The sequence below is a fragment of the Salvelinus fontinalis genome, chromosome 17, assembly GCF_029448725.1.
Source record: "Salvelinus fontinalis isolate EN_2023a chromosome 17, ASM2944872v1, whole genome shotgun sequence".
Lineage (NCBI taxonomy): Eukaryota > Metazoa > Chordata > Actinopteri > Salmoniformes > Salmonidae > Salvelinus > Salvelinus fontinalis.
In genome coordinates, this window is record NC_074681.1 from 27,106,224 (window position 1) to 27,121,864 (window position 15,641).

The following is a 15,641-nucleotide window of genomic DNA, read 5'->3' on the forward strand; positions in this document are numbered from 1 at the left end:
TCTATCTCTGCATCCACCTCAGATGTCATACTTTTTACATTTTCTCTCAGGTAACACTACATTACATTCTCATACCTGTGTAGTAACACTCTAAAAAGATAAGTAACATCATATTACCTAGTTGTTGATTGTTTGGTGTGTGTATAATGATATATTAATCAAATACTTCAGAGGAAATGTTCATGTAAAAATAGGAATGTGTACCTAGGTCACCAGGGGGAATCCTTCCTGTTGTCAAATATGAACAGAGTTACAGAGCGTGATACCTCTGCTTGGAACAAGTGATACCCCTCTCTGAAACAATGGCTGTCAAAGCCCAGAGCCCCAGAGCTCACACAGCACACTGATGAGACTTCAGGACATCACGCTGTCAAAGTGAGAAGCACATCCCTATGACCCTTTAGCCATTTTAACCGTCAGACAGTGACAGTGCTCAGGTGCCTTCCTCAACCACCCACCCAGTCTGTCAGAAACACTGACATTTTCCTCTCATTACAAAATGCATCCTGCAGGTTTTCACAACCAACAACCTCTGTGAATGTGGATCAAGACAGCTTGATTTAGGGCAGGTGGAAAATAGTGTCCATTTTGGGATAGGCCAATGTGACATTTATATGTCCAAACTCAGTGGTAACTGTTGTAGGCCTATGGCTATAGGCTACATAAGGAACATTTGAAGGACACAAAAGTGTCACCTAGCCAAACCAAGGCAATAACAAATGTCATTATTGAAATGCTCTCATTGTCAAGGCATTGTCACAAACTATCTTTGTAGCTTTAATTGTTTCAGTGTTTGTTGAATATGCAATTCTTTTAAGATGCTAATTAGCTTTGAAAGGCAGGAGAACAATATTATCTTGTAAGAATGGCTCATGAGAAAAATGATGTGTCCCTGTTGCAAATCGCTTGGAAAAACCCCTCATAAATATTGGTGATAAATTAGTCGTTTTCAACTCAGCCTGTCCCTTTAATCGTGAACCAGCGGCTGACACCCAATCAGGAACAGCTAGAGTCCGACTCAACTTCCAGAGTGAGAGAGCAAGGGATGCTCATCATGAACTAAAGAGAGAGAAAGAGAGCGCAAGAGAAGGCAGGCACCAGTCCGCGTTCAGTGAGTCAGTTGCTTTCAACGGATTCACACAGGCGCGCATTGATTGAACTTTCAGCTACGTCAAACATTGGTAAGTGATGTTTTATTTAGCTGTATATGTTCAAATAGCGCTCATGATATAGTCGTTTTACAGTATTTAAAAACACACGCACTTTAAAGGGTTCCTTTTATTTTTAAAGCTGTAGGATGATGTTCGATTTTGTGATAAATAGCTTATAACTTCATCAAAGTTGCTTTCATTGGATAATTTAATGTAGGACGATCTCATGAATTCGTCATAGTCGGTCTCATCAGCCTACAACTTAATTTAAAGGAAATAATCAATGTTTTCTAGAAAATAATAATACACTTCCCGAATTGCTGGATTTGACATGTACCGGTAGCCTAGGCTGACTGCAATATGGTTGTGTGTGTAAAAAGCTGCATATTTTCATGTTCCCTGAATAGTATATCATGATTCAATTAGAGGTCCTAAATTATAATTATAACTTCATTTAATTGACCCGGCTTAAAGTTTTAATGTTTGTTATTTTCAGAGTCTAGTGGCAGTCATGTCTTTAGCGGTAGTGTTGTTTGGCACTGTGTGGCTTAAGGTGTGTGTCCCCGTTTCAATGCGACATGTCAGAAGATTGAATCAAGGCTACCCTGTAAACAGTCCTTGTTTTTGAGATAAAAATGGATTATGAGGACCATGTTGTTTGTTGAATGGTCATGGAAGGTCTCGTGATATAGTAGCCTACTGTAGGTTGCTGTTGATATTGACATTGTTATTGATAAAGCACTCATAGCCAACAGTGTACACTTTTTGTGTCTTATTAGAAATACTTGATGTGTAGGTCTATTGTTTTCTTTATTGTATAAACACTGGCACTCTATTGCTGTGGAGTGTACATGCACTCTAATGTGGATGTAGGTGCTACCCTAAATGCAAATCTACCCGTTAGTGCAGTGCTGAGGCAAGTCACCTGTATTTTACCATTCCCAGTCTGCTATGCCCATATGTGCAGAGCATGCCCCAGGAGTTTGTGAATGAGTAATTATATCCAAAAAGACAATACAGGCAAAACATTGACATTTATTTTCCACAGCATCAAGTGTCTTCTATTTAACCCATGCATTTCAGGTGGTTGTCACCTTTACAAAAAAAGATTGCAGTTCGAAAACTGCAGTTAAAGTGCAGCAACTGCAGTCGACTGTGGTATTTTGGACCCAGTAATTGCAGAATAACTGCAAATTACTGCAGAAAAAACAGTGTTATTTTGGACACAGTATTTGCAGCATACACTGCAGTTATACTGCACTCTGACTGCACATTTTTTGTAAGGGCAAATAGTGTTTTTAATGACTGAAAATGTAACCTTTTTCATTGTATAAATTCTGTGTTAAAGGAGAATGGAAACACTAGGCTTTAGAACACCATCTAACTGTAACTGTAAATCACCATATTGCCATTGTTGCATCCCAAAAATGGCTGAATCCCAAAATTGTCTGAAAGACCATGAACTCTGCGTGCATTAATGAGAATTTTACAGCGGGTTGGTCAAAACAAGCATTGTGATTGGTTGTGACGCGTTCTACGCCAAACTAAAAAACCTGTTTAGCATAGGTAAGCCTATGACGCAAAAATGGGAATCTTGTTTTCTGTTCCATCTGACGATACTGTGTTAGCCATAGTTGGCTAGCTAGCAAGCAAGGGATAAGAGCAAGCATGGCAACGGAACATTTAGAGCGAACGACTGAGTCGCGTCCATAGATATAGAACAAAAAGACTTCACAACTGGGTTGCGTCTCGGGCAAACTAATCAATAGAATGAAAGGACAGGTAAAACAACATGAAATGCAGCTAGTTTGCTGTCTTACCAGCTTCAGTTTGAAGTGATTGTGTTAGCTGTGTAGGTGTCTAGCTCCTCTGACTACAGAGCACATTTTCTATGCCAGGAAAAATCACACATCATGAATGTATCCAAAACAGCTTAAACAAACGCAAATGCAGCTACTTTGCTGTTATTCTAGCTGCACCGTTTGACCTGACTGTTAGTCGTAGTTGGCCAGCTAGCAAGCAAGCAAGGAATAAGAACATTGCCAGCCAGCATGGCAACGGAACATTTAGAATGAACGACTGGGTTGCATCCATAGATATAGAACAAAAAGATGTCGTGTCTCTGGCAACCTAACCGACAGAATGAACGGCCAACCGGCTTGGCTAGCAACCAAAGACATGTCAGGACTAGGCCTATATTTTTGTTGAGGGATGAAATAGTTGCCTATGAATACATTTATATAAATAACATGTTTTATTTAATTGGTAACCAGTTGTAGAAAAGCAATTGTACACTCAAAGTTGTGCGAAATGACTTTTTTAGCATGGCTGTGCTGATCTACAGTACTCGGCTTATGACCCCAGCTAAAAAAGTTGTTTAGCACGCCCTCTCGTGTGCAATTGCTTTCAAATTTGCTGGTGTCAAACCATATATGAAAACATTATTCATATTTTGAAAGCTGAGAAACAGTCCTTTCGAAGGTTATGACATACAATTGCACCACATCAATCAAATGGTAATCAGTCAAGTAAAAACACCTGTGAAAATGTGTATCTTCAACGAAAATCAAAGCTTATTTCCCAAACTACTTTCATTTATACAACTTCCTAATGAAGATAGAGACAAATTTAGAGCATGTTAAGTCCTCCTTATTTTGTAAGGTTTTAAAATCTAAAATCAGAATAGTAATACCTTTTACTGTGAATGAGTTACATCCGTTTTAGTGAACAGTGGTATTTTTGTAGAATTCTATGGAACGTTCTGTCATCAGACACTTTCTTATCTGGATTGTATATTAACTACATATCTGCACCAAAACATATTACTAATGGCATCTAGTCTTACATATGATAAGGAAAAACATAGACAAGTAATATAATATTAATAAATCAATAACTTTATTGAGAGGAATACATTATCTCATTCAAACCTGAAAAAAAGGGGGCGTTGTTACATAAAAAATTTGAATGACAAAATATGTTACGAATAAGGCATATAATAACAATAAATGTCGTTTACAACGGCAATTTCTTCTGTACATACATTACATTAGGCCTATAGCCTTATACACAAAGAGTCAGGATGAGAACAAATTAAAATAATACATGGGAGGCTAAATGACCAGTGACAAACTGAGCTAAGAGTCGCTTTACTAGTGCCTATGTCTGCAATGAGTCACATTTACTGGAGTACCACAATCTAAAACGTTGGTCCCCTATGATGCATAACTGCTTGGCCTTGCATTCTGGTGCAACACAAACATCCACGTCATATCCTATTTTCTATCCTTCCTGTACCAAAGCCAACAATTTCTAGAGTAATCCTACTCTAGAGTTGAATTTCACTTAGGCTCAACACTAGGCTGTGAGGGTGAGGGTGTGATTGTCCCTCAGCCCTGTCTGTAGCCTCAACAGCATGTTGTCCAGTCTCTCCAGCCCCTGTCTGTCCTTGACACCTTAGGGACAGCTTCTACTGACTTCCTGTTGCACAGGTGACATGTCTATAGTGTCATCCTCCTCAGTCCATCAGTGTCCTACAGACAGAGAGAGAGAGAGTATTTTTTTAAACATAGGCTGGATATACAGTATATATTGGCTAATAGTACATAACAATAATACACCATTGACAGTTACCAGGTAGACCAGGATGATTTAGGATAGTTACTAAACGGACTACCGTCATAAGGATTAGGCTTCTGGCTTAGGCTACATTCATTCTTGCAATCAACACCCAGCAGGCTTACTAGTTTTTAGGAATCATAGATAAACAGATACCTAATGAGATATCTAGCTATGTAGCTCGTTATCTAGATAGCTAACTAATAATGATATGGGTATCATACATTTTACTGGTAAAATAGCAATCCTGCAGGAGCCCTCTCTTGTGGCTGGCTAGCTAGCTAGCTAGCTACTGTAGAATCAGACACCAGCCAGTTAATTTGAGCTCTTAGCTCATACCAATGACAAATGCTCTTCAAATTAACAATATGATTATTATTTTTTAAACGTATAGTTGTCAAAGGTGACATTAACATAAAAAAGGCTAGACAAGATCTAGATCTAGCTAGTTACTGTACCTTGCCTTTTTTTGGCTGACAGACTCATTTTATCAATTGGAAACAATAAAAACGAACTGTATACAGTTTTTTACCTTAATATTGTTGTCCTGATCTCAATTGCAAAGCTGAAAAATTTGTGAGAACCCTTTCAAAGCCAGTGGAGGCAAGGCGCCTCCCGGTGGCAATATTCTCTTTCAGTCCCCAGACAAAACTAACAAAACTAACAATTAGAGGTTTCTATGTGATCCGTACATGTTTAGTATTAGTGGATGGAATACATCTCTTTGCTTAGCTTTACGTCCTAAAGTGCTTCCATTCCCCTTTAAAGACCAATTAGCCTGTTCAAATATTTTTGTGGTGTGTGCCCTATGCATGAGTAAGGAAAAGTATTTGTTGTAAATCATAACCAATTATTTCCACACCTTCTTGGGCACATAATAGTGCATACTGTACCAAGAGAGGCAATGGGTGTAAAACTATTTCTCTGAATGTTAAAAGCCTGAAATACTGTTGGTTGATGATGATAATATTATCTTAGAAATGTCTGTTGTATGGATGTTGTAAATATCCCCAAAATTCTGAGTGTCTTCAGTATTCCCAGTACTCCCAGTGCTCCCAGTTCCCCACTACACAACCAGGTCACTGTGACCTTTGGAACAAACTGCTTTCCACTGATTAGCCTACTCCAGTAGAAGAAGATTGATTATCCTGCTGTCTTAAAACTTGATTAAGAATGATGTGACCCTTCACTATAGGGAATTAAGATTCATTTCTATGTCAACTATATGGGGTATTCCGATTGATTCTCATTTGGAAAATTCAAACAGCTTCTATAATTGTGCCCTCATGTGGTCACAGTGGAACATGCACACAGGAATGGATGTTCTTAAATGGGTATATTGATTCACATAGTGACGTTTTACACTCTCATGTGTCTATTAAACATTTTTTCTTTACTACATTCATCTAACATGCCTAAAAGTGTCATTGAGAGTGAGTGTGACTAGTACGTACCATCCACTGTATTCTCAAAATACCTATTCTTTATTCATAGCATATCATCCATCAGCAGTTTTATTTCACCATGACGTAATCGTAGGCACTCACATTTGACAAACAGATCATTATCAAATGGAATTATATGGGGTCTGTATGTAAATGTATCTAGAGTTTGTAAATAGTTTTGAATGTAAATGTGCTTGTGTGCTCTGTCACCTCATTTGACAATGGGCCATTGTCCCGTGTGTTTGTCAAGCTAGCGAGGGGTTGGATTGCATTGACTAGCACAGGTGTGTCATCAGTTACCTATACAGGTGTTTTTATAGATCAAACTCCTGACATTTTGGATCACACCACAAATATTGGTCTTCTGAGAGAACAATGCACTATATCGAAGCCATTGAATAGCATAGGCAGAGTACAATGAATTGCAGAATTTATATCCTCAAGTGAACAATTCATTTTGGCAACCAATCTGTTCTCCTGTCTGGAGCATAAGTATTACATTGTCTTTTGAAGACAACTTATGCCCCTTTTCAAAAAATGTCTTGCACTGTTTGACAGCCATGGCAATTATAGATTATAGAGGGAACCTCATTTGCAGTCAGCAGGTCTAGATCAAGGCCTAATGTTGTCATTCAACCTCTCTCTGTTTTTTAATGCTACTATACCTGGAATAACAAGGAAAAATTGCCTAAATAACAATTTACATTCACATACTGCTATTAGCCCATACAAATGCATTGAATAACAGATAGTCCCCCCCTCCCGAATCTAAATGAAGTTTGTTCTGAAGTGTGTGTCCTTTATCAAAGAGATATAAGAAAGATCAAGAAACATTAGTATTTCTTTGTATTTATCCCCTTATTTTTTGGCATCTAAACAGTCTCCATATATACTTCCATACATGTTTTCAACTGGTACCGGGGGACCTTCAAACGAGTCTTGTGAGGCAAAACAACCGACATATACGTGTTGGTGAGAGTCTCATCTTTCCATAGACGGGTCATAATAGTTTGTAGGCCAAACCGCTCGGACACCGCTCTAGCTTTTTCACCTTTCCCCGCAGAAGCGGAAGTGTTGCAGTACATAGGTGTATGTGGTGGATTGAGACGCATCCAATGCAAAAAAACTGATATCTCTAGTTTAAATTAGAACTTAGGTTCATGGGCTGAAAAAAACTACTGTACAAACTACTGTACATTTAACACCCCAAAATGTAATAGTCTGCAAAGATCAGTGAAGGCTGTATTGGATGTATTATTCTGATGATGTCCTAGCAGCTATGAAAACAGACCCATCGATTTGTTGATTGAGAAAGTTGCAACCTCTAGTACAAGTGTTATTTGTTATTTATCACAGGCTTTATCTTGTATCATTGGAGGATTGGCTGTAAATACGAGTTTGGGGTGTGAAAAAGAGAGAACTCTTTCCCCCCACCCAGAGGCTAACACACACCCTGGTGTGATACCCACACACAATCTCTTCTTTCCATTAGAAATACTAGCTTTATTGGTTTGGTTCATTCTCAAGCTTTGTCAAGCTTAATTGAATTGATTTGAAAAGAGGGCATTGGTGTACAGTAGGAAAGCTAGTTTAAAACAGATTTGCTAATAGCACCAGTCGCTCTATTAACAAGTGTGGAAAAGATTGAGAATATGTTGGTAGATATGAAAGGCAACTTTTAACGTTTTCCTTTGTGCTGTGTATGGTTTTACCCTTGTATCATTCAGCTGTATTTTGTAAGCTGACGCAATACTAGTAGGCCTATTTGTTTTCGGTATCTAATGATGTAATGCTCAAAGGTTGCTCTCCTATTGACCATTTGATGATATTAGGCTCTCTATACCATTAACATCAAGCAGTTTATTGACCAAGCCTGTGGCGTAACTCAAGATCACCAGTGCTTCTTCCACATCTTGAACATGATGACACATGTTGACCTCTGAGGGTCATCCAGTGCTTGACCTTGCCCTCCTCCCACTACACTGCTCTCTGCCAAGGGGATTTGCCTGAATGCTGCTCCCTCTGACGTGTGGGTGTTTAATGTGTGGGAACATGGAACAGGGAGTGGAAGGTCAAACATTTTAGACATGAAATATGAAATGAGGACAGTAGGAGAGGACAGTAGGAGTCAGTTGAAAATGGACAGTGGTTTTGGCCATATAATTATAATTATGTTATACTGAACAAAAATAGAAACGCAACATGTAAAGTGGTTGGTCCCATGTTTCATGGGCTGAAATAAAATATCCCAGAAACTTTCCATATGCATAAAAAGCTTATTTCTCTAAGTGATTGTGTACAAATGTGTTTACATCCCTGTTATATATAATCCATCCACCTGACAGGTGTGACATATCAAGAAGCTGACTTAACAGCATGATCAGTACACTGGTGCACCTTGTGCTGGGGACAATAAAAGACAACTCAAAAATGTGCAGTTCTGAAACACAACACAATGCCACAGATGTCTCAAGTTTTGAGGGAGCGTGCAATTGGCATGTTGACTGCAGGAATGTCCACCAGAGCTGTTTCCAGATAATTGCATGTTCATTTGTCTACAGCAACGTTGTTTTAGAGAATTTGGCAGTATGTCCAACCGGCCTAACCACGCCAGCCAGGACCTCCACATCTGGCTTCTTCACCTGCGGGATCGTCTGAGACCAGTCACCCGGACAGCTGATGAAACTGTGGGTTTGCACAACCGAAGAATTTATGTACAAACTGGGAAGATAATCAACTTGCCGGTCATCCTCACCAGGGTTTTGGCCTGTCTGCAGTTCGGCATCAACCGACTTCAGTGTGCAAATGCTCACCTTCGCTGGAGAAGTGTGCTGTTCACGGATGAATCAGTGTCATGATTCCTTTATGGTTCATTATCTGAGGTGCAAGAAGACCATAGAACAAGGCCAGGTATAGACTAATGACTAGACGAGGTGGTCAGATCCTGAACTGCATTATGGCTAAAAAGGGAGAGAAATACAATCAATTCTGCCCTACAGCCACTGTCATATGTGGGATGTAGGCTAATGACTAATTGTCTCCCCCCCCCCCCCCTCTCTCTCTCTCTCTTTCGCTCTCTATCTCTCTCTCTCTTTCTCTCTCACACATAAAGAGTAGCTCCATCAGACGCTGGTGCATTTGCATTGTAATAGTGAGGCAGCCACATTCCGGTGCTTGGACACAATGGTGGAGAGAAAGCTCTGACCTGAACACTCCTGCTAGGTCTTTGCACAAGCAGACCATAAAGCTGCCATTCTCACGCTTTCTCCTCCTCCAAGGAGGAATCCCAATCAACCACCCACAATACACACACACTATGAGACACTGGGTTACACAGGCAGCCTCATTGACGAAGACGCCATAAATGAAAGACACACAGTTTAATGGGTTGTCATCTTCTTTAGTATCCAACACCTAAAGCAATGAACCAGGCATGGATCATTGAGGATCCAAAACAGCTTTGGGGGTTCTAAACAGCACAAACACACACACGTATTAATCTGGAAAACTGTTCGCCGACATCTTTCAAGTTTGAGGAATTTATTTGTACTCAAAATGCAATCACGTCAGAAGAGCTTCTGTAGGTATGGAACTGACATGTGTCCAGCCATTTGAAAACAATTCTGGAAACAGGGCAATACAGGACAGATAGATACTGAATCGGATGTGACACAACGTAACGTACATTGCCTCCAAATCACATTATGCCCCTCTTCCGGTTACGTAATTAAGAGGTCCCATCTGGTATGAGCGCGCCAGCGACGCTCCCTGACAGTAATTGTGTTGGTGCACATGTCAGTCCCATTCAGGGGACTCAACATCTATTATCTCTTCCTGTTAAGATTAGTGCACAAATGTTGCTGGGGAGATTATAGCTGGAGTGGGGGGGGGGGACTGGGACCCTTGTAATTGAAGGGAGAGGAGAGGAGAGGAGAGGAGAGGAGAGGAGAGGAGAGGAGAGGAGAGGAGAGGAGAGGAGAGGAGAAGAGAAGAGAAGAGAGGAGAGGAGGATTACCATTCATGTTGTGTGACAGTCTTTTCTACTCAAAGAATTGGCACTATAATGGTTGTACAAGCTCAAATCAGACTGGTCAATGCAAATGTAGTGTGCATTTTTTCAAGTCATTGTTTTGTAAGATCGTACAGAGGAGAGGTCTGTCTTTATTTAATAAGATATGTCAGATTATCAATAATCATTTGATTTCACACATTTTTTTGTTTTCAATGGTACAAAACAAAGAAAGAACAGATGTTACATGAAATTAGATCTTTATCACCTAGAGCAGACAAGTCAAAGAGTGTTGCAAACAGAGCCAAGCAAGGTGATAGACACTATGGCATCTAGACAGACACCCACCCCCCCCCTAAACAGACAGATCAATAGGTATCGACGGCCCATTGGTCCCTGGGGAATGACAGTCAACTGTTCGGCTGCCTATCGCTCTGGGTGGCGGCATCCTGATTGCAGGCCATCCACCACTTAAACGCAATTTACCTTCCAAACTTGCCCTTTTTGGGGAGAGAGTTGAAAACTGTAGTATAGATACAGAAAAAACATGCACTTGGGTACTTGTAGTGTTCTTATAAATGCAAAATGTTGAGTTTCTCATTTTATATCAGCCTCTGCTGCTTTAATATACCAAACGCATACATTTTTGTAATACAGTACATGGAACCATATTAAAACTGTTCCAAAGTTAAAGTCAACAGGTTCCACCTCCATGCCTTATTCATTAGAAGTCTGCAGACAGCGTGTATGTTTCTGTGACACAGGCAGACATTAGGTGCCTTTATGAGGCTGCTCTGCCCTGTTGTTGTAGCAGGTCTTGTACCTGTCGACCGCCTTCTCTCTCTCCCTCCTCACACGGAAGCAGCCCAGGGCTGACATTCTCCTTTCTTCACCTCTAATTGCTCCTGTGGGACTCATCAGGCCCGCTGAGGCTAAGGCTGAGGCTGTCTGCAGGGAGGCCCCCACTACTCTTCAACACCCTAAAGACGTCCTTATGCTTCCCAGTCGAAACAGTTTGGAAGAGTTTGTGCATATATTATGATGACATTTTGTTAAGTTTTTGTTTGTTTTGGACTTTGGTAAGGGTTTTTTCGGTTGTTCGGGCACACAAAAAAAAATTTTCTTTAAGGTAAGCCGAAGTTGGTAACCCGAAGTCTACCCCGCTTCGTCAGTGATTGGTCAACAGTAGGGATTCTTCAGTTAAGTCTTTGTTGTCATTCAATGAGAGACGACTCGTTTTCAAGCACATTTAGTCATTTAGAAATACTGCACCATGATTAGAAAAAGTTGCAAAAAAAGGCTGTTTCTTATGCTGGGCATCATTTAAGAGTGATAATATATAATATATATTAATAATAATATATAAGTGATAGGCTAATATTGTCACCCACAGACTATTCTTGATTTAATCTTGTCTTTACATATACCAAATCAAATATTTGTGAAATTTGTTTTGATTTAGAATGGACCATTATCATGCACCTGTCTCAAAACAGGGGTATCGGGAAAAATACATCTATGCACTTAAATAGCGAATGGAGGATGCTTTTCCCATGATTCATTTTCATGCCAGCCAGGTAGGCTATACTCCTCTTGTAAAGATAAGCAATGTGCTTAATATTAGGAAAGTTGAGAAATAAATATAGTAGGTCTAGCCTACAGAAATCTGATGGACCCTCCTGTTTTTAGTAGAGGCCATCACTCTGTTTTGTCACGCAATTGCATAGCCTACAGAAATGTTGCGCAACATGAGCTCATGGGCTCTCATGAAGTGTTTGACCTGATTTTCGATTACGTTTGCATTGATGTCAGAGTAATTAGAGGGACAGTAGAGTGCTGAGTACCAGGCACTTAGTAAGGTTGGTAGGCTACTAATGATCATGAGGAGCATCAGAGTTTGGAGAAGCCTAGTTACCGTGACTAAACGGTCACGTGGAATTTGACTGCCTTCGTGACTCGTGACCGCCGGTGTGGCGGTAATACGGTCACCGCAACAGCCCTATTCGTCTCACACATGTTGGTATTCAGTCTGCACTACATGAACCCCAGTCTCTCAGCAGGACCTGGGAATAAATTAGCAAACATTTTGTAGTGGGAATGGATGGGAAGCTGTCTGTGTTCTCTGACATAGTATGTAACAAAACCACTCTAGATCCAGGTGACTTCCCCCAGCAAGACTGTCAGGGGATTTAACAGGTCACAGAGCTGAGGGAAATGGCTCCCGGCTAGGCTGGGGCCTTGACTAATGTGTTTCACTAGGCTAGCCCCCATTCTGCTCTGCTGCCTTCTAGGGAAGCCTCACTTCCACACTGATATACACAGGAATTAGTCCCCTCAACTGAAAATATAGTAAGAGGCAAAGAGCCCCCAGCCCCCTGTGTTCCTTTTAACCTGACTGATTCTGACAGCAAATCAATACGCTTTGGTATCTGTTACCTTATTCAATTAGTCCATTTCATAAAGCAGGCATAATGGCCCTAATGGAGGACATGTTGAGAGGTCAGATGGCAGCAGTAGAAAAACAACGGTGTGATTGCAGGAGTCAATTCGCCCATCGTAATTATGTCTTTTAACTGATTCATGGCCCCTGCATCCGTCCCTCTCACCATCAGTGAAGCAGTGTTGACCCTTAGCTTTCTATGCTGATGAGTAGATACACATGCACTTAATGTCAGCACAGATGCTGTAAATCGCAAATTGTAGAGGGGGGAAAGAAATGCAGAAAATACATGTGCACTACCCCTCCCCTTTCCACTGCAATCACATTGGCAATTTCCTTGATAAGTAGTAAAGGGGCCGAGGCATGGCTTGTTGTGTGAAGCAGGGAAGCTGGTGATTGCTGGAAATTACGTGGTGGCCTGATGCTTCTGTCTGTGTGTGGTTTATACATCATCTGGTCAGGACATGCATGGCATGTTATTAGGCTGCATAACACCAATGTGCTGTATATTGTAAGAGACTGAGAGTATCCTAGATGGGGAAAGGGGTATTGCCGTAAGTGAGCAAATTGCTCCGCAAGTTTTGTGCTCTCTAAAATAGAGCAGTTCATGTGGATTTGGACTATTGATTGATTGATTGGTGTTTTAAGTGCAAATCCTTTTTAGCCTTTTTTTTGTTAAAGGCTAATTGAACACCAATGTTTTTTTTCTTCTTCCTTTTATCTAAATGAAGATAAATTAAGGTTGATAGCATGTCATTATTCAATTGTCTGTCTGTTTTTGTGTATTGTTTGTTTTATCTGTATTCAGATCATGATACACATTACTTTTCAAAAAAGATGGAAATGTGTCCCTCTAATCGTTCCTCCTCTTCCCCCTGACAGGTTCCAACACAGCCATCAAGGAATAGGACAATGAGGGTGAAGCCCAGCTCCCTTATAGGACGTAAATATCAGGGCAGATAGAGGCTTGGCGTTTTGTGCAAACACCACAGTTCCACTATGAGGACTTGCTTGCTGGTCCTGCTATGGGCGTCCCTGTCCCACTACGTGGATGCCAAGTCTATTACCAGAAGGATTGTGGTGGAGATGGGAGAGATGGAAGGAGAGGAGGAGGAGGACAGAGATGGAGGAAAGGGAGGGAAGCTACTGAAGCGTTTCAAACGAGGATGGATGTGGAACCAGTTCTTTCTACAGGAGGAGTACACTGGGAGTGACAAGCAGTACATTGGCAAGGTATATCCTTTTGTCTTATTGCAGCCGTGCACTTCTGAAAGAGCAGTGTGGGGAAAACCCCACTCTGCTATTGTTGAATTCTGGCCTTGACACAATGACAATATAAATATTGAGAAATCTCCCAGAGCATCAAATGTCAATGTCACTGGCTAGTGGGACCACATCATATCCCCCCACCAGGATTGGGATTTTCTGATGTAACACAACAGCATACATTGCATGTTTTAGAGGCTGGAGAGAGGAGAGCTACTGAAGCCCTGTACCCTGTAATACCCTGTAACCCTCCAGGCTCTCACAGCGAGACCCGGCTTCACAGAGAAGCAGGGAGATAATCAAAGATTGAGAGAAAAAGGGCAAAGAGAGAGAGGGGTGGGGGTGGGGGTGGGGGGGGTAGAGACAGAGGGAGAGAAAGGCATTCTGGAGCCACCACCATCAGTCTTGCATTAGGTTACTCTGTCAAGCCCTGGGGAGTGAAGCAGAGCTGTGCAGTGGATTATTTCCATATGCCTTGTAGAAAATAATTCACCTTGTCAGGTCCCTCTTTTTTTCTCTACCAAGCCTGCCTCTGTGTTGCCATGCATATAATGAGATGTTATCTGTCACATGTGCTTTTCGCTGTTCTGTCCTCTCTGGTGGGACTGAAAAGCCTTGTTGTGTGTTATAGATGTTTAGGTGGACATTGTTTACCACCAACAGCACTGTTGAAATGCATATAAGTCTGCTGCCGTGAAGATGGGACACACTGAGCATGGTAGAGGATAAAACCCAATTCTATGCCCATTGCTCAGAGTTGCATAATGGCTACTTAGAGGCATGGGAATAAGAGATGAGATGAGGCAGGAACATATGTGCTGAAAGGGGAATTGCAGGTATTATGTGTTACATGTTGGATTTAGATAATTGAGACATCTGTGGGAGGCTACAATCATTCATTGTTGATCATGTCAAGGCTTAATACCATCTTGGCTTTCTTCTTTTTCAAAGACTGGCTCCTTTCTTTCCCTAGATCACTGTGAACTCCCGTTTCATTCATGTGTGCATGTTCTGAGACTGTCTTGTGCTTTGACATTTAACTAGAAAGGGCTTACTGTGTGTTCTCAATGACAGTGATCAGAGGGCATTGAGAGTGCACTCTGATGTTAATTGAATCATTCAGTGGATCTCTTTGTAGCAGTGTATCTATATAGACAAAAGTACTTGGAGAGGTAGATATACTGTTTGACAGATTAACCTGTCTGGCACCAGTGTTCCGCTAGCGGAACTCCTCCCACATTCCACTGAAAAGGCAGAGCGCGAAATTCAAAAGATATTTTTTAGAAATATTTAACTTTCACACATTAACAAGTCCAATACAGCAAATGAAAGATACACATCTTGTGAATCCAGTCAACATGTCCGATTTTTAAAATGTTTTACAGCGAAAACACCACATATATTTATGTTAGCTCACCACCAAATACAAAAAGGACAGTCATTTTTCACAGCACAGGTAGCATGTACAAAGCCAACCTAACTAACCAAGAACCAACCAAACTAACCAAGAAACAACTTCATCAGATAATGAAGTTGTCTTATAACATGTTATACAATAAATCTGTTTTTGCATATTTGAGGTATAAATCAGTTTTACATTACAGCTACAATCACAGCTACCGTCAGAAATAGAACCGAAGCAGCCAGAGTAATTACAGACACCAACGTCAAATACCTAAATGCTCATCATAAAACATTTCTGAAAAATCGAT

At 40.8% G+C, this 15,641-nt stretch overlaps 1 protein-coding gene across 1 annotated transcript in view; it reads left to right on the forward strand.

The window, feature by feature from the left end:
- Positions 1 to 1,051: 1,051 nt before the first annotated feature.
- The window catches only part of LOC129814076 (cadherin-10-like), a 34,232-nt gene continuing 19,642 nt past the window's right edge, over positions 1,052 to 15,641 (forward strand). The window contains exons 1-2 of the mRNA XM_055866861.1: positions 1,052 to 1,181; positions 13,546 to 13,896. Coding sequence (XP_055722836.1) covers positions 13,663 to 13,896 — 234 coding nt within the window. The 5' untranslated portion in view covers positions 1,052 to 1,181; positions 13,546 to 13,662. The remainder of the gene's footprint in view (positions 1,182 to 13,545; positions 13,897 to 15,641) is intronic.